A 23591-nucleotide genomic window follows, 5' to 3' on the forward strand; every position below is an offset into this window, starting at 1 on the left:
ATTCAACAGTTGTGTATTATTCAAACTTTTAGTCTTGTACAGTTTTTATTTGACATTTATGCGCAGTGCATTTTGATCGAATTATTATTTTGGAAGTTTCATTTTCCCATTTTGAAACGCAGCGTTAATGTTCAAATTGCGCACAATGTTACAGTGATTTACGTATGCTTTTGGAGATTTAGATTAGTCTAATTTTTAACAATCATAAAGCACTTTTGTTGTAAAAAGTTTGAAAACCACTTCTTTATTGAACAAATCCAAAAGGTGAAGAAGGTGGCACGTGACGTCACACGCCCTTCTCTCTCCTCGCGCGCGGCGCTCCGCTCCGCTCCTGCGCATCCGCTCAGTGAGGAACCCCTCCACACATGCTGCGCGTCAAATTTTCAAAAATATTTCATTGACTTAGTTAATGTCTACCAGCAGTTAATTGCACTCGGTTATTCCATCGATTGCTGTCGTCGATGTCACGCACACTAAGATGAATCATGACAGGTACGCGCGCTCAATCGGGTCAGCTGTCTGTGAAGACTAAGACCGACGCGCACAATTAAGGTGGTGTCGAAAACAAACAGGCTGGCTCATTCATTTGGCTCCGAGAAACAAGCTTAGTGAGAAGCAAGGAGGAAGAACTGTGGAACTAACAGCCGGAGATGCGACATGAGTAACATCAGTGATGGAGTTGGAGGGCTTCTGCCCCTCTGGAACTTCAATGGTGAGTCTGAAACATTTCAAATTATGCCCTTTAACTCTTCAGTATGGTCCAAATGTTGTCATTGTTGTTGTTGTTGTTGCACGCGGGCCATTTCCTTCTACAGTCTTGCGCGTATCGGAGCCACGGACCACTTGCGAAATATAATCATATGATGCGTCAAATAATCACCTTGTCCAAGATAATACTATTCATGTTTTTCATTGAGGGAACTAAGACATTGACAAAGAAAATTGCACAGTACCGTTGCAAAGTACAAGCCCAACATATTTAACGTTGTTAAAACAAAGGCATACTTCACGAGCAAGTTCAACACAAAAAAACAGGACGGATGGACGGATGTACAGACAGACAGTATATTATAAATATTGTATAATTGATTTTTCACTAATTCTCAGTGAAGTTTTGGTCTTTGTCTTTGCCTAGACGGAAGGGTAGTTGGAGTTGTCTCTAATGATTCTTAACCATTGTGTCATAAGAGATCCTTGCATGTGTCAATTTTATTATCCTGATCTACTTCATCATTCTAAATTTATCTTATTTCGTTCACATAATAATACATAATCTGTATTTCTTGATCTAAACCAGTGATTTATAGGGACAGGCAAAACAATCCAATGTTTTTTTTTTCACTAGGTGGCAGAAATGATTTAAGTATACTGTATGGCATTTTTCCTGCTACCTGAGTGGAAAAGGGACAAATCCCTCCCACAAAAAGCAAAACTCTGATTTTTGTGCCAACACTGACCTAAAAAGGTTAGTAATTGCCAGTCGATGCCACAAAATGGCGCCAAAGCAATATTTTTATGTTAGGAACAGCCATGATCTGAGTAAAAAACAAGCAATAGGTGAATTCTACAGTGAATAAAACAGGATTAGTTCCCTCTCATTGATAATTTTCTTTAGTGTCATGTACACATAGATTATCGGAACCGAAAAGCACAGTACGGAACAGCAACACGCCCTTTCAACTCCAAAGTTTTTGCCTCTTATCAAATCCCGTCATATGAGTTAACTGTGTGCTACATAACAAAATCTAATATTAGCATGTTTTCTAATTGTGGACTTTTTCCGGACTGAGGAAAACTGTGGCTACTGCTAACACTTGTTCTGTTCAACAATGTGAAAAGAGAAGAAACACGACTGATTTAACAGATAAACTTAAAATTACAAAACCTCCAAGCACATTTATGTCAGCAAGTATGAATATCGCAGAGTCGACAAGACATCTGTGTTAGTGATGCCCATTGGAGGAAATGCTGATAAACAGTCAATATGCAATTCCCATGAAAATGTTGAGGGAGGGGGCATTTCCTATTGAAAGTCCCCCCACAAAAACAGGAAGAAAAAATGAAAAAGTGAATATGTGCGTACCGAACCGCAAGTATGCCGAGGTCCACAGTAAAAAATGTCTGTAATTGATGTACAAGTCAAACATTAATTTGGAGATCTTCTTATTTCCCCTTTTTTTGTGCCCTCTTGGAAACATTGAACGCTCTATATTTGTAGAAAGCTCAACTGCACTCAATCGTGGCAATACTAACCTTGGCGATTGGAGATTTGGTTCATCTCTCTACGCCATACTTGGAAAACATATAACTTGGCTTCATAGAGGTTGGGAAACACGACTTGAGGCAACACATGAAAGGGATGATGAAAAATGTTCTCCACATTCTTTCTCCTCCCCCAGCACAACTAATGCACTCCTCCTTATCCTCGTCCTCCCTCAGCTCCTACTTCACTTATTCCTAATTTTATTCCATTTTCATCTTTGTTCCTGATAAGAACACATCCAAGTTGTGGGATTAATAAGGGGGTCTGGCTCTGGTTAATCTTCTAACATTTCGGTAGATGTGTCCTTTGCATTATCCAAAGGCATAGCGATATGCAGCGCAGTGCTCAAGTGGTTAGCATACCTGCCTCACAGTTCTGAGATCCAGGATTCAAATCTGGGTTTTGGCCTTCCAATATGGAATTTGCATGTTCTTTCTGGGTCCTCCAACCTCCATTCCGAAAGCTTCATTGAAGACTCTAAAATTGCCCATTGGCGTGAATGCGAGTATAAATGGTTGCTTGTGTGTATATTCCCCGTGAGTGGCTGGCAACTGGTCCGGGATGTACCTCACCTCTTGCTCAAGGACAGTTGGGATCAGATTCAGCGACCCTGAACAGGATAAGCGGTCTTCAAAATGGTGATGGATGATAATGATTTTGTTCATGCTTTAGTTCCATCTAGGTTATCTAGCAAAACATTTGAATTGAGTTGCTCTGACATTTGTTACATCGAGGTTATGTTGTGTAGCAAGTGTGGGGGATGTAGGTGTTGCAACACCCACACTTTTCCTGTCGTTATTCACTTTTAGTCATCCCCCATCACCAACCAACCAACCGAACACTCAGGTGCGTGGCACACACTTTGCTTGGCCTCTTGAAGCCTTGTGGCAAAATGCATTTCATATTTGATAGCAAACTAAAGAGGGCGTGATTAATCCAGGTGCTGGAAGAGAATTTACAACACATAAAAAGAGGGAAATACAGTGGAACTTTGATTTATGAGTTTAATACAAGATCATGACTCAATTTATTCTTGTATCCTATTAACTCTCCCGACAGAAATGATTTGAAGTGACAATAATAAGTTCCCCTTGCATAAAACCGCCCAAATAGCACTGACATGTACTTTTTAAAACATAATAAAATGCTTTGCTGCCTGACTGCCATAGGAATGCCTGACTGCCATAGTAATAAAAAAAAAAAATGCAATAAGCAAATGTTTACATGAACAAGTGGAGGATTGTGTTAAAAAAAAAACTGTGGATAGGTACCCCACCCTCCCCAAAAAAATCTGTGAATGATGTTTAACCATGTTTTGGGGGGCAGAATGGAACAAATTAATGCCATTTCTATTCATTTTAATATGGAAAGATAATTTGTAATGTGAGTCTTTTACAAGCGTGGTCACACCACAACTTAAACTACTGACTCGTATCTCAAGGTAAGCAATACAGCGGCCGACAGCCAAGGTGGAAAGCACAGGGCTGCAAATTTGAGGATTATCGATGAGCTGCAAGGAAGAATACAAAGAAAAGCACAGTTCAAGCCTAGGATATTTTACATAATCATCTCTGGAATATCCACAGGTCTGACAGCTGATTGAATAAAGGTGATTGTGAAGGGAGCATGGGTGACTGAGATTTGACACTTACAAGGAATGGAGAGTAAAGCTTGTCACTTATGATAACGTTTGATGGAAATTGGACAAATATCTAGGATATATGTCCTATGGCATCAACCTCTGCAGTTGATGCTCTTAAATATGGGCATAGTGACTGTTTGTAGAGGCAAACAAAATATGGAAAATGCTCTAACCGTGGAGGAGAATATAGTCTGTTTACTGGGGTTGTTTAGCCAATAAGGGACGCCAAGGCGTTGCAAGCCGATTAAAATGTCAGAGGGTGTAACGTTCGCTTAAGCCGTCAAAGAAGTAAATGGAGCAAATAAATAACCAATGTAGAGTATAACAAGGCATGCGAGGGTTGCTGCAAATTAATAATCATTAATGAATAATTCAAAAAGAGCTTATATTGCTTATAGGAGCGGGTAATAAATTGTTCAGCACAGTGAGGAAAACAGAGAAAAAAAAAAGATTACAGTTAAAGCAGCATTTTTAATCTTTTCATGCAAGTAAACACACGTCTTAGCGATACTAGTTTAATTCCTTCTGTGACCGCACTCACATCTCAAAACGTCATCATCTTTTCCCAATAAAATACATGGAAATATTGTTACTGTCTCCCATGAGCACCCCTCCCAAAAAACTGGAAAAGGGAAAATTGCACTCTGTAAAATTGTACATTATCAAAACATGTATGAATAAATTAATTAACTAGAAAGTAAGAAAATTATACAGTTTGTGCAGCATGGTGACTTCATTTCCGATTCTTCTGGTGTGTCCAAATATCCATCATTAAAGGGTTATGAATATTTTTGATTTTTCATTGGACAGTGGTTAGTTTTCATGTCACTTTGACTTTTGAGTTGATTAATTACTATTATTTCTTTAAAAATGCATCATTTCACTTTTGTTTTTTAATTTCACTTTTTTATAATTAGTATTTATTATTTTTTATTACAAATGCATTATTTTAATTTAGTTTTAATTTTATTTTAATATATGGAGCAGTGCAAGACAAAAAAGTTACGGTTCAAAAAAGGTTAGATTATTATGTAACAAAGTAAACTTCAATTCCTAATTAACTGTTCATCCTTCTTCCTTCTGAAAGGCTGCAGTAATCCCAAAATAAATTAAATAAACCCTGAAAGCTTGTGCAAGCATGTTATACATTTACAAAGATGAAAATAAACCAATAAAAATAGTTAGTCTCATTCATTTTGAAAATTCAAAATGTAGTTCAAATTAGTCATTGTCTTTCAAAGGCAAATATAAACGTAGCAAGTAATGACGACCAAGATAAAAATGGCACCAGATGCATCATTGTTCTGCTCCAGCCAAATAAACTCTCTCAAACGACCACGATTGAAAATGAGGACAAGGATGAGGTCATTTCCTTCGCCAACACACGTGCATGCCTCATGTGAAAGCGAGAGCGTTGCCTTCACCTCTGCCCACCTGTAGTTACGAGTTGATCTTCCATCCTGTTTCATGCTGTAATGACCTCATTTCCGAGAATGCCGCTGTTCACGTCACATGTAATTTGCTAATCTTCATCGATTTCCCTGTGTGGGAATGCTTTAGCTGCAGATGTTGTTCGAGAACTAGATGGCTGCGCTGCACTGGAATGTTAAGTTTGAGGATAAAATTATGCTTACACGGCTGATATTTTATTCATTGCCATACCCATCATTAATTTAATTAAAACCTACAGACTTGTTTTGCCGCATGCAGAAAATGGTCATCAGCTGTAAATTTTGATTGCATCCGCACTGCACAATATTTGTTTGTGGTACCTGATACCCAAAGTGGAAAAAAAACCTCACACCCCCTGTTTTTTTTTTAGTTTTTTACTTAACCTCTATTTTAGTCAATTTTAGTATCACGTAAAGATACCTGAAAAATCTACTGAAGTACAATAACAAAGTATGTGTATTCAATAATTCGGTTGGTCTCTGACACAACTGATATTTTAGTTCACATATAAATGACCAAAAACACACTAGAAATTACAAACGCAAACTACATATAACCTATATAAACTATAACCAAAAATTGAAGTGGGATTATTTTCAATTTTCATGTCGCAATGTGTAAAAACACTATCTTGAATGCTGATGGATCCTCAGTAATAAAAGACCATGTTGGGAGATCTTTACTATAGTGCTCTTCATATTGCTGATGAAAATCTGAGATGTTCTATTTCTGTCATTCTCAAACCTTTTACACCAAGTACATTGTGCCAAAATATTAAAAAATTGTACTAATAAGTCAAATAGAAGTGAACTGTACCCGCTCAGTGATTCATGCCAGAAATAATATTGTCTTTTTCTTTCAAATACATTTTTCCAGCATGGTGGTGAAATTATGGTTACAGACTGCTTCACAGTCAAGGTTCTAGGTTCAAATCTCTTTCTATTCCAGCTTTCTCCCATATTTCAGAAACATGCATGTGAGGTTCATTAGATACTCTCAAACAGATCCCCGCGGGCGGCAGTTAGCTCCCGAGCACCACACGACGAGCCTGCGGGCCTGTTTTAAAAATAGCTCATCAGTGATGGGACATTGTGATTAGAAATGTTTTAAAAGTGATCATTTGCACATGTAAACACGGAACAGAAAAAGAGTGTTGCATATTTCATATGTATCTATTTTCCGCAAATCATTGTGGATAGGTTTGTCTAATTGTGCCTTGTGAATGACTGGCAACCAGTCCTTAGAGTACCCCATGGAATAGGTGTTCCAATGAGGACAAATGGAGGACGGAGGACATTTTCCAATGGAGTAAAGAGTTTCCGGTTCCTTTGAGCTTGAGGGTATAGTTCGCAGACAAGCAAGTGTAGTTTTACAAAGATTATCAGAGCATTCCCTTTTTTTTGTCATTTTACTCGAAATAGTACTTTTGGGTGGGAGGCCCAACACTTGGGAGATCCAACTGAAGTCAATTTTCCATCAATGGTCCATAATTAGTGTCACAAGACCTAGGACTCTTTGTACAGTGTAATATTGAATGTGACTTTAAAGGGGAATATTACGGAAAATTGATAGTGGTGATCATTTGACCACAGAGCAGATCAATTTAATTTTCCTTATTTTCTACAGGAGGTTTGGCACTGGTTAACACATTTGCATCACAGTTCAGAGGTGCAGGGGTTGATTGCGCTTCCAGTCTTCCTGTCTGGAGTTTGCATGTTCTCCCCTGGCCTGTGTGGCTTTCATAGTCGAGGTACTCCGGTTTCCTATTCCGCATTCCAAAGAAGTAGGCCGATTGACCATTCTAGATTGTCTGTAAGTGAGAGTGTGAACGCTTGTTTGTCGAAGCAATTGGTTGGGTAAAACATAAAGTAACATTAATGGAGTTGATAATAGTATGGAAGAGAATCCTCATTGTGAACATATCAAAGAGAACATCTCATTTTAAAGCATGGGCACACACGATCCACATAGGGCAGCGTTGGCGTCACACTGTGCAATATGGATTGGTAATGCTGTGATGTTGGGGTAACCCGCAGTATTTGCGTCTTCAAGAGAGAGAGAGGGCTCGGGGGAAAATCTGACCCTCCTTGATGACTTCTCTGTTTCTGAAAAATCCATACTCTTCAATTTCTGATTTGTTCTTCAAAGTATTGCACTTACTTAAAAAAAAATAAGAATGTGTGAAATGTGAAACTGAGCTTGCCTAAAGATAAAGTGAACTGAAGAGATTATAATGATTAATGTATGACAGTTTGGAAGCCCATCCCCCACATATTTTCTTTCATCATCATGATCTCATCCTGATCTTGCAGAGGAAAAAAAACAACATATTTCAGAATCCATAAGAGTTTTGGGGCTGAGTAAAATAAAGTCTTCCAAATAGCTGTATGAACTGCAAGTTGTTTGTCTGACTTTGAATTCGTTTTGGTACATTTTTTATTTAACTTTTATGTTACATTTTAATTGAATCATTATACTAGACAAGCAAAATGTATAGAGCAAAGTATATAAATTATACATATTATATTATTGTCATAGTATAAATATTATTAGGATTATTAAGTCATTTGTTGACATGCAGTTTTAAAATGTTAAAAGGCCTAATGTATTTAAGGTTGCTTACGGTGGCGGTACTTGGGCAACTAAGTATTTTTTTAGTTACTGCTTGGTATAAAAAGTTTGAAAAGCACTGTTCAGTGAACAAAATATTTGACTGGCGAAGCAAGAACTCTCCCGATTCATATTTAAAAGTGTCCAATCCAAACTGTTTAATCTTTCTTTTGCCTTTTCAACTGAGCGCCGTCTCTTTCGGGATTATTAATCAAAGCAAGTTAATTTTGAATAATTATAATCTTGCTTGAGCATGCATTTAAATAAAAAGAGAAAAAAGAACTGCTAATCTTGAAGCGAGCATTGGTCCCATCTTTGTGACAGCTTTCTACTTTGATACAAAATGCTTGAAGGGATTTGTTTTTCTGCTTTGTCATTTTTGGCATTCTTTTTCCAAAGCCCAACACTACTGAACTAAACATTGTCCATGTGATTCGTAAGGCTGTCCTTTATGGTTCTTTAGCCAATGAGCAAAACAAAAAGTGCTTTCAGAGGTTTTTTTCTGTATAATTCTTTCAGTTTGGAGGATTGCAAGCGCTCCCTTAAGGCCTTTAGTTCTAATGTGGCTCCAGAAACTTTTTTCCACCACCATACTCTGTTGATCTTAATTGTAATCAGAACGATATATTCAGACTACAAATCAAATTTTAAATTCAGATTTGAAATGCAGATTGGTTGTTTTACCCTGGGGATCTGAAATGTTTTGGACCCAGTGAACTCTGACGAGAGGTATTTTTTCGTGGTCAACTAAGCACACATAAACTGGGAGCTAATCCAACATAAAACCATGTGTACCCCTGAATACTTTACTGGTGTCTATTTGCCCATTTGTGAGAGAAAAAAGAACAGATAGTCATAACAAATGTAGTGACATTGACCGTTAAAGTTTACTATGAATGAAAAAAAAGAAGCCTTTTTTCTGGAACAATTGAGTATTTTATTGGAGAGAAAAAAATATGCCTTTTTTTTTTCTTAAACAAGATAGGTAAATTGAATTAAATAAATTTAAATTGAACATGCAAGTGTGAATTTGACAGAGGAATCAATCCAGGATAAAATTAGTGAGGTTATTATATGACAAATACTGAGCAACGTCATAATTGATACATATGATCATCAAGCCACTTGAGCGCTCTTGTGTCTTAATCAGTTTCATGGTTTTTTAAAAGTGCCACTCAGCAGAGGCAACTGAAACAAGGAGCGTCACTGCAATATAGAGGACAAAATTGAGATTTGTATGCAGTATAGTACAATAATAATAATACAAAATAGACATCTTCAAGTGAAGCATGAGCTGGCTCATTTAGCTTTTTCTTTCCTCTTCCTTGCTTCCGACTCGACTCACATTTGGACGACACATGGAGTTTTCTGATTGGTCAACTGTTGAGTCTTTCCTGAAGCAAATGCTGCTAATTTAACTTTGGAAGACCAGGGAGACCTCAGGGAGTGGTTGGTCAAGCTGTAAGTCAAGTTACCGCTGGATGATTTTTCGAATGACAAGTCTTGGCTCAAAGAGAGGGAAACCCCGCTGTTATGTATGAAACCGTGGCAATCAATTCTATTCCAGTTTTCTGGTGTTGTCAACCACTGTATGGCCATTGTAATGGATCTTGGTTCCAGTGACTCCCCCTTCTCCCACAGGGCAAAATTCATTTTCCTGGCCCATTTTCCATTTCGCATGTATAGAAATGACTTCCGACAGTCAATCTTTTGTTTCCCCACAAACATTACTCAGAAGACATCTCCGCGTTCCTAACGTTGTGCTGCTCTCATTCAAGACACGGTAGACTACCGTGTTGAAATCAGCAGTCAGGCGCCTTACATCTGCCTTTGTATAATTCATAGAAAGTGTAAGCCTGCTCCTCTTCAAGTGTTGGGAACATGTTTCTAGTAATGCGCTGAAGAAAAATACTAACGTGTCACTTTTGGGCTTGCTCTCATTTTTCATGAGCTGAACTAAAAGATCTGAGACTTTTTCTATCAGCACAGAAGTTGTGTCTCTCTCAAGTCTTTGCAAATCTGTCTAAAACTGCGATAGCATTTCTCCTCTGTCGAGATAATCCATCCACCTCACAAGATGCTAATTAGACAGCATGATTATTGCACAGGTGTCTCTACGGTAAAAGGCCTCTATAAAATGAAAAGCTTACTGTATCAAGGGGGTCCAGAGATGATTAAATTCCCATCAATAAATCCCTGTTCCTAAAGATGAGACATAACAACTATGACATCCAACCTCATTGCTATAAAACTGACCCAATACATTAAATTCACAGTTCAGTTGATCAATAGCTGCTCAAACATCTTCATGTTAGTGATGCATTTCATTGAGAGGCATTAAAGTGAAAGACAATACAGAGACTGCTTTTGGAGCTCTTGAAAATGTGATTGTGAATATTAGTAGGTTGAGGTAAGGCTTGTGTGGAAAGCAGCTAAAATATGGTGTGACCGAGCTAGATTGTATGACTTGACTTGCGTAACCCAATTAACGACTGGACTTCAACGACCCTGACTTGACTTGCTTGAGCTTTGCTACAGTAAATTGGGACTTGCTTGAAATATAAAGTTGAAGACTCTTATGACTTGCACATATGTAATACATACTCCTAATTTCTAATAAAGGCAAGTTGTTGTAGCTGCATTTTTTTTTATTTCGAAATGAATCTCATGACCCAACCACAACATGGCGACAACGGATATAGAGCTTTCCTGTATCCCATGCCAATAGACAAATAATTCCTAGCTCATTTTTTGTATGCTCCAGTCTCAGTTGTTCAGTCAACCTAATCTCCAGCAGCAGCGACAGCAACAGCAGCAGGCAGCTCTTTCACTGGCCCATTGATGCATTTCAAAGTGACAAACAAGAGATAATCTTTCTTGGGAGGTGCTGAAGGCCCAACTCCATGGAGGGTAAATGGATCAACATTCATCATTAGGCGTAGACACTCTCTCTTTTGGGATGTGAAATTAAAATGTTGCTTGCAACATAAATATGTGTGTATTTATTTGACATAGTTATCAATATTGTGGTCAATTTACTGCCAATATGAATTTAAAAAAAAAGCCATTTGCCCCCAAAAAACGGTGTGCCGGCTTGATAAAACAAACCCCAAAAATATTTTACTCAAGCAGCACAGTTATCACTACTTTTTTCCTACTGTGGCTCACACTGAAAGTGCTCTGTGGTTAACATCATCTCATTTACATAAATCTCAGCTGTTGTGCAAACAAAACAACAATGGGCTAATATTTTGCTCCAGGAATAACTGTTCTGAGCGGAAATCTGTTAAATTTAGGGAAGATTAAAGGGTCGGTGATAGAGTGGTCGTTTCCCAACGCAGAGGTTCTGTGTTCGATCCCCGGCCATTGTGAAGCATCCTTGAGCAAAATACTGAACCCTTAGTTGCGTAGGTGAATGGAATGGAAATGAAGTGTAAATGACTTTGAGGGCCTTAGCAGGTATAAAAACGCCATACAAGTGTAAGACTATTTACCAAAAGCGGCCTGTATCAAAAAGTGTAAATTTCAGGAGCGGTTTGTCATAGAATGAGTAAAAATGTCTTGATGGAGCGATATGGTGTTGTGTGAATGCAGAGGTTAAACTATCACCATGTGGCAACAAAAAAGCTTTGAACAGATGATCTTTTCTCAATAGATTGGAACTCAACAGCTTGTTCAACATGTGGAAATTCAATTCATTTTTTTTTCAGGGAAATTATCCTTTTTAATTCCTGAGGCTATTGCAACAATAAAAGTATGTTTATGGTGAGTGGCAATTATGGTGTCATGTTTGTCAAATCTGGTAGCACGTGCTTGTGTAGCTGTGGACTGAAATATAAAAAATGAACACACAAGGGAAGGTCTCTGAAGGCTTTTATGTAAAGCAACAACGTATGTATAGGATTCAAGCACTACAGACAGATGCAGTCTCGGGCATACATGTTTCCCTGCATCTTACATCAAAAAACACATTTGATTAGAAAAGTCATTCATCTTATTGAAAGCACAGCTACCATTTAAAATTTGTAATTGTTGATTTAAATATTTTCAATGAATTTCACGAATGACTTCACATTCACATAGTTAGCAATCTATGTGTACAACCCAAAAAAATAACACCGAGGATAAACCCTTAACGTTTGAGAGCAGAGAAAACATTAGATTATTTTTGACAATTTTTAAACCAAATTTGATATTTGTAGTGACTTTTCACTAATATGGCGGGATATGTACAGTCTCTTTATTATTCACATTCATTGATCATTTATGCCTGAACATGTTCCTCTGTATTATAACTCTCCCCCCAATACTGCTGGGAATATTAATGAAAGGAAGTGATTGACAACAATAGCACTCGAGAACAACAAAAAAAAACCTGTCCCAAACGAGTTGCACAGTCTGTTCTTTGTCTTTTCGTTAGGCAAAGAACAAACAAACGGGGAGAGGAGGACACTTCAGAGTGATTTCTTCTGCAATATGTTGAACTATGCTGAGCAGTAATTGTCGCATTCAGTAAATTGCTGACTGCATCATTTGCATACAGAACTTGGAATGTCAGTTTGACTTTTAGAGAGTGCAAACAGAGGTTTTTTTCTGTTTCCAGCGACTGTGCTGTAAAGATAATGCATGCATGAGTTTCCTTCTTGTGCGTGATGGCGGAATTGCTGAGAAAAGCATTCACACTAATGCTTTTGAATGTGAATTTGACTTGCTTATGAAACTCTTTTCCACCTAATCTATTGCGAGCGATCGAGGCATTGTTAAATGGCTAAAATGCACATCCTCACAAACATTAACAACAACAACCACAGAAAACCAGAACATAATGCACGACTGAATCATTCTCCTGAATATGTACCTATTAAGAAATAGAATGAAAAAAAAATGGAGTCCGTGTTTATAAAAGTAGTCCCCGGCCACTCTCCCCCAACCTGCTTGCCATCTCCTGCTGACTTTGTTCGGCACTTTTCAAGCATTGGCTGAATGTTATCATGGGAAACCAGTCTCATTGTTAAATTGCTTGGAATAACTTGAGTCAGCGTGTTCCAGGGAAAAAAAATGGTACGCTGTGTATTGCTACTTGCTTTTACTTCAAAGCACCAAGTGAATACATTTATTTTTTTCGTTTAGTGTTTTTTTTCCTGCACTAGTGCACTGGTTTATATGAGCTTTCCTTGTATGTGTTGCCTTTAGTCGTATAAATAATAACATTAGCCATCCCACAATAAAAAATGAAGCAACGCTGCAACACCGTTTGAGCCTCCTGAGGTTGTGCATCTTTAAACAGCTGGTGACCCGCTGCACGTATCATCACCGCTTGCGTGGCATTGTCCAATTGAAAGAGGTTGCAACAAAGGCTGGAAAAGCATTTCAAATGAAGAAAGCAACTGTCTATCAAAGTCCTTGGGGTCGCGAGCTTGATTATTGCAAGTAAGGTTTTTTGTCACCAAATATTGAATGTTATTTACTTTTAGTTCATGTAATAATGGTCTCTTGCATTTTTTTGTGTTTAGCTTCCATCAAAATTGAATTGAAATGAATTTAACTCCCACTTTTCTTTAGTGACACCATTGCCAATCGGCAAGTATTGCCGAGTCTCTTGCGCAAAACTGCAATAAACTTCGTTGGGGGCCTGTTGCTCTAAATATTACTATCATACGGATTACGTGTAATCAATCTTCCTTTTCTTAATGGTTGGCCAGGAGTCTCACTCACAATCAAAGAGCTCCTGGTTCAAGTCACATCAAGATACTTCATTGACAGCAATTACTACTTTCCTATTAGCCAGGGATCTGGCACCATCTTCTGGCATTTTAGTGCATTATTAAAAGAGCACAAAGACCTTTACAGCTAAGTAAAGGTTTCTCCATTGTTTATTGAGGTGTCTGTTATGTGCGTTTTCTCGAAAAGCCTCGTGTTATGGTCTTTATGTTCAATGGACGATCTTGCTTTCTCTCTTGCTCCAGGATCCTCATTCAACAAGTCCAGCGACCTGTTGGCCAACGCATCGTGCAATGTGTCCACAAATGATTCGATATTCTGCTCGCCGGCAGATGACGGCACGGGAGCTACAAGTCCATACAAGGCGGTGGAAATGTTTTTTATCGCCCTGGTTACTGGCTCGCTGAGCTTCGTTACCGTCACAGGGAACATTTTAGTCATGCTGTCCATCAAAGTCAACCGCCACTTACAAACTGTCAACAACTATTTCTTGTTCTCGTTGGCATGCGCCGACCTGATCATTGGTGTGTTCAGCATGAATTTGTACACCGTTTACATCATTGTGGGATACTGGCCCCTCGGACCCGTGGTCTGCGACCTGTGGCTTGCTTTAGATTACGTCGTGTCCAACGCGTCAGTGATGAACCTGTTGATTATCAGTTTTGATCGCTACTTCTGCGTGACCAAGCCCCTCTCATACCCCACGAGAAGGACCACTAAGATGGCGGGGTTGATGATCGCGGCTGCCTGGATCTTATCCTTCATCCTTTGGGCCCCTGCCATCTTGTTCTGGCAATTCATCGTTGGGCAGAGGACAGTGCCACCTGGAGAGTGTTACATTCAGGTACAGTCAAACAATGTTTCTCTCTTTTGGAGGCTATGAAATTGCCTCAAATTAAATCTGTACATCACAACTCCAAACAAGCGTGAATGCAAAGTGCAGATGGTGAAGTCCTCAGGAGACTGTGAACCGTATGAAATCTTCTGGAGCGCTTCTCGGCAAATGACTGCACACAGATCAAATCCTAACACCTGACCTGCACGAATTAATCTTACAGTCCTAATTGGTCCTAGAAAATGTCTAAATAATACTAGAAAAGAATGAAAACAGGGTTTCTTATCAGATACATTATTATTAATTTATGTATTAATTGAAAGTCAGTCTCGGGAGAATGAATAATTGCTGCATTTGGAAAATCGTAGGAACACAGTATTACAAGATGAGATTTGTAACTTTTAGAGAATTAAGTCACAATACATCATACAGTATGTATACATATATCCTCAACAGTGAGTTGCTTGTAATATTGACTCTTTATTCTACATGGTTTCAAACTACGGTTTCAAACTAGGGTTAGGGTTTCATACTAGGGTTTAAAACTGGGGTTAGGGTTTCATACTAGGGTTTAGAACCGGGGTTAGGGTTTCAAACTAGGGTGAGGGTTTCAGACTCGGGTTTCAAATTAGGGCTAGGGTTTCATACTAGGGTTTAAAACTGGGGTTAGGGTTTTAAACTAGGGTTTAACTCTAGGGTTTCAAATAAGGGTTCGGGTTTCAAACTAGGGTTTAACTCTAGGGTTTCAAATCAGGGTTCGGGTTTCAAACTAGGGTTAGGGTATTAATTCAGCAGACAGCATGAGCTGTGTGAATGAGCATTTATGGCACAGCAATGTCCCACTTGGACGACTTCTGCCACAAATACAATCAAATAAATCCAGGTGCTACTGTTACGTATATCTCCTGAGCGCCGATTTACCAGCAGTGGCTTGGAACTGTTGAGATCCGGTAAAGGTTTTGACATTGAAACATGGCGTATTATAGACTTTTTTTTTCATTAAATCTTTTAGTAATATGCTTGTATGGTTATTTCCCCAAAGCAAAGAGAGGATGTTTATTGTCAATGTCTCTCATAGGGTATTTTATGCGTCTCTTTGACTATAACCCTTTTCAAAAAAAAAAGGTTTATTGCATTTCCACAGGGTGAAAACTATGCCTTTGTGTCTCTGCACAGTTCCTGTCAAACCCTGCGGTGACATTTGGCACAGCTATAGCGGCTTTCTATCTTCCAGTCATAATTATGACCGTGCTGTACATTCACATCTCTCTGGCATCCAGGAGCAGGGTTTCCAAACATAAACCCGACAAGAAGGAGAAAAAAGGCTCAAAGTAAAATTCAAATTTGATGAAATGTCTTGTAATATTTGTCTGTATTTATTCATCATACGGCATCTTTTCCAGAGCGCCAAGCGTGACTAAAAGCCACATACTTAAGCAGAACAACAACAATGAAACCAGTCCTCAGAACAGTCCCCGCATGACCCCCAAGCTTAGTTTGGACTCAACAACCACTGTTGATGAGGCTGTGAAGAACGGCAGGGTGGGTGCGGCCAAACCAGATGGACAACAGCCACCCGCTCAACCCAGTCCCGCGCTCACGACACAGGTTTGTCTGTCTGTCTATCTCTTACCTCCCAAAAGTGAGTACACCACTTGTAGTTTTGTAAATATTTGTACTTGTTATTTTCATCACACAACATTGATATCATCATTCTCAACCTAGAGATATTTGGCGATGTAGCACAAATATTGGGGGTGGTGCAAGGTGGTCCATAATAGCCCAGGTCAAATGCATGGCGAACATCATCCGCGAGGGAAGATCTTGCAGTTGTGTAAATGTCATCATTTACTTGTCATAGTAAATGGCTTCACCAGCCATGAGCCTCGCTGCATGGCACTTGAGAAGCAGGGGTTATAATTGTCCTGTTCATATTGGTCGAAGGGTTGACCCCCGCCCCCTCCCAAACTTTTTTCTTGGTATGATCAGAGAGTTTGTGAAAGAAGGTTTTTATTGTTGTGCTTTGTGGTTATTCTTCTGGTTTTTGTCCAGCCATCCATTTTCTATTCCGCTTGTCCTCATTAGACATTATTATGCCCTGCTATAATAATAATTGGCTGCTGCACCCGGGGGCCGCATCTGTGGTGGCGTTATTATGAATCCCGCTAATCTTAACAATAACAAACTTGATTGTTTTTATTTTGTACAAATGTGATACATATTTGGAACGGTCATCTCATTTCATCTGCGTAGCCTGCCTTCCTGCAACCGATTTATACTAACACGCTCATTTGTTTCTATCCCAGCTGATTGGTGTACACTGGACATATGGACAAAAGAAAATCGATTCACACACATTCACACATTTGATCAATTTTTAGAGATGACCTCTTTGTTGCTTTGGGTTTGCACATTGCTCGAACACAAACACACACACACACACACACACACACACACACACACACACAAACACAACAGCACGTGCACATCTGGGCTAACTTTCACATCAATATACACAAAACTCCTCACATCAAGCAACTCTTCCGGTATCATCAACCTCCACCCCCCAAAACTAACACAAAAAACACGCCAAAAATTAGGCTATGTGGTGCACGTGTTATCTGTTCTTGTGATATATAATGATTTGAAAAGTTACACAATGTCAGTCTCTGCTTGTGGACAAGCTTATGTTGTTGAAATATTGTATTTTCTCTGTCACCGCTGCTCTAATGTGCACAGGTGACAAAGCCTTTTTCAAAATCACCCAGCAGCAGATTATCTGGACACAAATATTCACACTTAGTCATTTCTCTTGATCAGCGGAGCCTTTTAACAGAGTTGACTGTGTTGTCGGCTTTGGTGTTTATCATGTTTGGGTGTTACTTGACGTTTTGTTTGGTGGAAATTAGTGATAGGTTGAGTTGTGCTGTCTCTTGCAGCAGAGGGATTAAGTGTCATCTAGCAAGGAGTCAAAATGTATTCTCAGGATAGTTCTCTGCAACGTTAACATTCCGGTTCGGGAGCCTTCCTCTACTATTCGTTCATCTTCCTTTTATTGAACGTGTTTGACAGATGTCAACACGTATTAGCGCCAACTACAACCTGTTGCTTCAAACAGCAAACTTTGTGAGTGGTCATGCCATGGCTCTTAGTAAAGTGTAGACGTGCTTCAATTGTTAGCTTTGACTGTCAGTCACGTGCACATTAGACAACTTGTGCAGTAGAATACTAGCCTTCGATATATTTTTGTGTCTATCTCATCTAGGAGGAAAAGGAGAGCTCCAATGATTCGTCCACAGCTTTCATTCCCCCGACAGAACCAAAGGCCAGCAATGATGTGATACCTGAGGTAAACATTTACATTTTTGCTTCTTGATATTTTCTTTCATGTTTTTTTTTTTAATGATGTTCTGTTTTACCACAGTGTCCTACAAATCAGGCAAAGCTGCTTTACCCATTTGAAAACCAGCTTAGGTTTTCATTATCCAAATGTTTGTCTCAAACTGTAGAAATCTGGTGGAGATGGATTCCCTAAAGACAAAGTTGCAAAGAAACATTTCTTGTTCTTGTTTTCCACCAGGCTCCAACTAATTCTAACCCAGTTGCAGCAAGTCCAACAAATCCTTCCATATCCAAAATCAATGCCACCTCAAGGTGGTCCAAGATAAAGATCGTTACCAAGCAAGCAGGGGATGAATGCATCACAGCAATCGAGATCGTTCCGCCCGTGGAGGGAGTCGAGAGACGTTCGATCCCGATCAGCCGCCCCAGGACAGTCGCCAGGAAGTTTGCAAGCATCGCTCGGAGCCAAGTGAAGCGAAAACGACAAATGGCCGCCAGGGAAAAGAAAGTATGTTGGGGGGGAGGGGGGGGGGGTGCTGAAGTGAGTTACAGCAGTTGAAATTGCATCGGCCACTAATGAAGTCAAATATTTTACGGCTGCGTCATCTTGATAACAGAACAGAGTCAAATACGAAATGATTGCCTTCTTTAGTATTCAGGGTGCTGGCACAGAAGTAATAATGTTAATATTGCTAGCACACCATCAGCCACAGGCCAGTGTCAAAGGAAAAAGTTGAACCTTTTTGTACAAAAGCAATCAAAAGAAGCACTCAGAAGAATAATGAAAGGTATAATTTCTTAACAATGTGCACGCAAGGTGACAGTTCAATTTCGACTTTATGCCTTGTGTAAGATCTGTCTGATTAATTCTCCATAGGAGAGGTCATATATGCAGACATGAACAGGCAATTTACATCTGCCTCATGCAACTGCCCCCACCCCAATAAATTCTGCTTTGTGAAAAAAGAAAAAAAAAAAAACATATCCCCATCCTACAAGGAAAAAAAAACCACATTTTTTTTTGTCAGTAATATAATTTGGCACAAAAATGTCTGCCTCAAAGATCCTCCAATTTTCTGCAAAAATATTTTGACATGAGACGAACAATTCTTCTCTTGATGTGTTTTGTGTCTGTATATGAGCAGTGGGCTGGTGAAATATCTTGGAAGATTGAAAGATGCTTTAAACTTGACAGCTCATGAAATACATTTCTATTTCTTTAAGTTTTATCTGGTCGCTCTGCAAACAAGCAGCCTTTGATAGTGTTCACTGGAATGAACTGCAAAACTTTCTTGAGTCTTCTTACTTCCCTCTAGCCCATTAAGTGAGCCCAACACCGCTCGCCTGGGGAGTCGAAATGATTGAAAGCCTTCTGTGCCCACATTTTATTTCATGATCTCTGCTCGCCTCTTAGGTGACCAAGACTATCTTTGCCATCTTGCTGGCTTTCATCATTACTTGGACCCCGTACAACGTGATGGTGCTGATCTCCACCTTCTGCCAGTCGTGCGTTCCCGACACGGTGTGGGCCATCGGCTACTGGCTGTGCTACGTCAACTCCACCATCAACCCGGCTTGTTACGCTCTGTGCAACGCCACCTTCAAAAAGACTTTCAAGAACCTACTGCTGTGCCAATATAAAAACATTGGCACAAGATGAGTTGGAAGGCTACAGGGAAAGAAGAGAGGGTCGGTCGGGATGGATGGATGGAGGTATTTGAAAGACGTGGAGATTTTTATGTTCTAAAAGAAAATTAAGCACACAAGCCCCCAAAATGATTCATCAAATCTGCTGTGGGGGAGAGCAAGAAGGACATACGTATTAGTAAACTGATGGAGGGTTATATTTGAATGACAAAACTAATGGGTGAGTGTAAAATACGGAGAAGAACGACATGGATTGTGGATGAATGAATGAACGATGGACATTGTCGGAATAAATGCGGTGGACGGATGGATTGGTGATCTATACGGGATAGACGGATGACTAGCTGATGACCAGATGATCACTTTAGCTGACCAAAGATGTTCCCACTATTCTTTTCTATCAAGATTCCTCTCTTCTGTCTAGGAGATGAATGACACATTCAAGTTACAATCATTTTCTAATATCTTTATTCCGCTCAAGTCAACACGCTTGGTGTGAAAAGTGATTGTGGACTTAACTTCAATCAGTTAGGGCAAAAGTTCAAGAAACTGTGACCTGTGCGGTCAAGAAACACCACTCCAGAATTTCATATAAGATACTATGCTCGGTGATCGGGATGCATGAAGGCTCTCGCCGTAAATTAGGTCGGATGGCCTCCAGCGTCCCTTTGACTCTAAACTGGTATAGAAAATGGATGATGGATGCACTATCTTCTATTTTGCTGCTTACTTTGCTAGTACGCTATGATTCGTCGCTTTCGGTTGCAAAAAGGGTTGTTGTTTTTTTTCCTGTAAAGTGAATTTGATATTTTCAGGAAACAGAAAAAAAATGGACAATCGTTATTCCCAATCTGGCAGATCTCTCAGATCTTTAAGTCCTCACAATGCATATGAAACAGTCAACACAATAGCCGCTCAGTCTTGCAATGACTGTTCACTTTTGTTTAGGAGATTCACTAGTTGGGGTACAGTAGGAGTCAGGTCCCTCAAGGTGAAGAAGACCCAGCTGGTGAAGTGAAAAGCCATTTTACCTCTTTTTTTTTTTGTTTTGTTCTGACAGTGGAGCATGCTTTTGTCTGAAACTGGTGTGGTTGTTGTTTTCCCGTGTACAGCGCATGCACTTTTTTTACGATCCAACAATGCATTGTGAATTGTGGTTTTCCTTCTTGTCAGTAAACATTCAACCGATTCAATTATCTCTCAGCAAACATAAAATAGGATCTACTGAGCATATACGCCTTTATACATGATGTTCTTAATTGCTCGGTATCTGCTCAACTGTTATTAGCTGCTATAATTGCAAGATTTTATTGACCACAGCATTTATTTTTTTTCAGTTCAAAACAGTGTTGTAAATTCCTGTAAATATTTTCTTTGATTAGGCTCCTCCAGGAAACGATCAAGAAACATGAAACATGCAGAATAACTTGGAACACTATATTTATGACAAATGGAAGGGGGGAAAAAAAAAAATCAATGCATCAATCGTTTCCTTCACTTTGGAAATATCTACATACTGTATGTAATGTAGTAGATGCATACATTCTATTTCAATATCTGCTTTCCCAAAAGCAAAGTTAGAGAACTGTACTTGACCAATTTATGTTGAATCAATCATAAAGTAAGTACTAAATATTTTCTATTTTCTCCAGCACTCCACTTCTATGGGTGATGAGTGTTATTGACTCTAATCATTACCTCACCATTGAGACAAGTGTGCGTTATGTAACACAATCAGCTTCATATCGCAATGTTTTGGTTTTGTAATATTTTGAGAAATAATATGGATCACTGACGTTTACATGGCATTGCACAATGAATTGATACCTGGACCCAAACTCCATGTTATGAAACACACCATTTGTTCAAGCTGTTCAGTTTGACCCACGGGATTACAATATCGAAAACGTAATTCAAGAAAAAGTAAATTGCTGGAATCTGTCTGGAACTATGCCAGCTTAGAGGGAAAACACTGGCTTAAAGATCTTTCTGTCAGCAGGCCAAGATAAACATACGCATCGATGTTCATGACATACATTTTCGATAGCGCTTCAACTCATTAGGCTAGCAGTGATAGAAGTGTACACTCTGGACCCGAGGAGGGATCCAAAGCCCAGGGGCCGGATAACAGGTTTCATTTGGTCGTAATGGTTGAGGCCCAATTATACTATACAATTTGATGTTCTCTAACAAGAGGCCGAACAGCAAAAATCACAAACGTTTGTTCCATCAATCAAGCAATGCATTTGGAAGGACATCCACCTTTATGCCTTTCGGCGTCGCAACCTGCCGACCTCCCCTCCGGCTGGAAGCCACACAATGATGGGTGTCTTGAGCTCTTGATCTCAAAACATCAATGAAGAGGACTTTTTCATACAAATTCAACTTCAGCCAGGATTTAGTATTGGTTAGGATCAAAATCTTTTCTGTGATGTTGCCATTTTGCTTTTTGTTAGCGAGCAGCAACATTGTAGAGTCGGAGCTGCATTCCAAAGTTTAGAGAGGGTCAAATGAAGTGAACCTGTAAAGATGAAATTATATTCTAATTTCATCCTGAATCACATTTTTTGTGAGTGCTTCTTATCAAAATCCTGTGTATGACATTGTGACAGCTTACATTGCTTTTCATACCATTGTGCTGTTTGTAAGCTCACCGTCAGCCGTTGGAGGTTCCCAAAACAGCTTACACAGAAGCGAGACTTTTTGTGTCAGCTTTCATGAGCTTTACACCGGAGGAAATAGGAATGGATAACCTCCACCGTGTTTACGTTTGCCAGCTCACTCCCCCATCAAGACAGGCTCCATGACTGAGTGACTGCTTCCCTGTTTGTTCTTGTTTCTACCTGCAAGTATTTCCCACGTCGTCTCTCCTCTACTTGGGGAGCGTGAGGTCTTCGCTTCTCCCTTGTTGTCTTTGGCTGATAAATTGCAAACACAAGCCGCACCATGTGGCACGACTGCGACATTTTCTACGATGGGCAAACACCCCGCCGAGGAAACTCATTCCCATTGCTTGTATTCTTAACAATCTGTGTATCCTAAATTCTTTTTGTGTTTGATTAAAAAACAAAAAAACGTAACCAGTCACTTGTGTTTTAGAGTTTCCATGGCAAATGAAAAATGGAAAGAACAAATGATGCTTGGAATTTATACCATCGTCCCATTGGCCACTCACTAAACTGACTGGTAAATGAAAACAAGCTTTGCCTTTTTTCTTTTTAGTATGCCTCGTCAATCCATCTGTTGGTTACATGTTGGGTCATAATAAATTTTAAATAGTAAACAAAAAAGATGAACTGTTTACAGTAAAATGTAAAAAGTGTAAATTCATTTCACAACATTGATACAGTCGGTGAATAACTTAACTGCTGCTCTTTGTGATTGATGCGTAATGTAGTGGTATGAAAAAAAACTTTGGTCGGTGAAGCTTTTGGGACAACTTTTTTGATGTTTGTCTTTGTAATGCTTTTTGTCGCCTCTTTTTTTAAGCTTTTGCAGCATGTTAACTAGCATCACCTCGCACAATACATACTTTGTAAATACGATATATGTGGTCCAGATATAAGGATGTATAAGAAACAACATAATGATGGTAATAAACACCCTCTGTTGCACAATTGTATCGCATATGTGTTGCCTGGTGACGTCTTTCATGTCACCTCATGCTGTAACCATGGTGATGCTAATAGAAGCTACACTACACACATTCTGGGGTTGATCCAATGAGGAAAAAAAAATCTGAACATCACAGCCGACCTAGATTGGAAGTCAGAATGAAGCATATGGACGACTCTACTGATGATTCACATAAGTATCTATTATTCTATTATTCATAATTGAATTGAAGAAAGATCTCCATTGATACACTTAGGTTTTTTTTTTCAAACCCTTTTTTTTTTTTTAAAGAAAAAAAGGGCATACATTTGATGGGGTTGTGGTATGCCATACAACAATCCCATCAAATTCGAAACATTTATTGAGCTATGATAGTGACAACAACAGGTGGAACATCCAGTTTCAGTTATCCAAGACGCACAGGTCGGAACGCGTAATCTTATGCAGAAAAAAAAAACAGTGTC

At 39.2% G+C, this 23591-nt stretch overlaps 1 protein-coding gene across 2 annotated transcripts; it reads left to right on the forward strand.

Annotated features, from left to right (window-relative positions):
• The first annotated feature begins 657 nt into the window (after nucleotides 1–657).
• On the forward strand, nucleotides 658–22764 carry LOC147062113 (muscarinic acetylcholine receptor M4-like). Of its 2 annotated transcripts, XM_085909399.1 has the most exons (7): nucleotides 658–712; nucleotides 13934–14532; nucleotides 15700–15854; nucleotides 15927–16131; nucleotides 17789–17872; nucleotides 18104–18373; nucleotides 19280–22764. In XM_085909399.1, the coding sequence occupies exons 1-7, from the start codon at nucleotides 658–660 to the stop codon at nucleotides 19523–19525; spliced, it is 1614 nt and encodes a 537-aa protein (XP_085765525.1). In that variant the 3' UTR covers nucleotides 19526–22764. The 2 variants fall into 2 exon arrangements, with proteins under 2 accessions (XP_085765525.1, XP_085765534.1); XM_085909408.1 differs by lacking the exon at nucleotides 658–712 and having other exon boundaries at nucleotides 14096–14532; nucleotides 15936–16131.
• The last annotated feature ends 827 nt before the right edge of the window (nucleotides 22765–23591 follow it).

This window comes from Syngnathus leptorhynchus, chromosome 1 (assembly GCF_054491065.1).
Source record: "Syngnathus leptorhynchus isolate UIUO chromosome 1, UIUO_Slep, whole genome shotgun sequence".
Lineage (NCBI taxonomy): Eukaryota > Metazoa > Chordata > Actinopteri > Syngnathiformes > Syngnathidae > Syngnathus > Syngnathus leptorhynchus.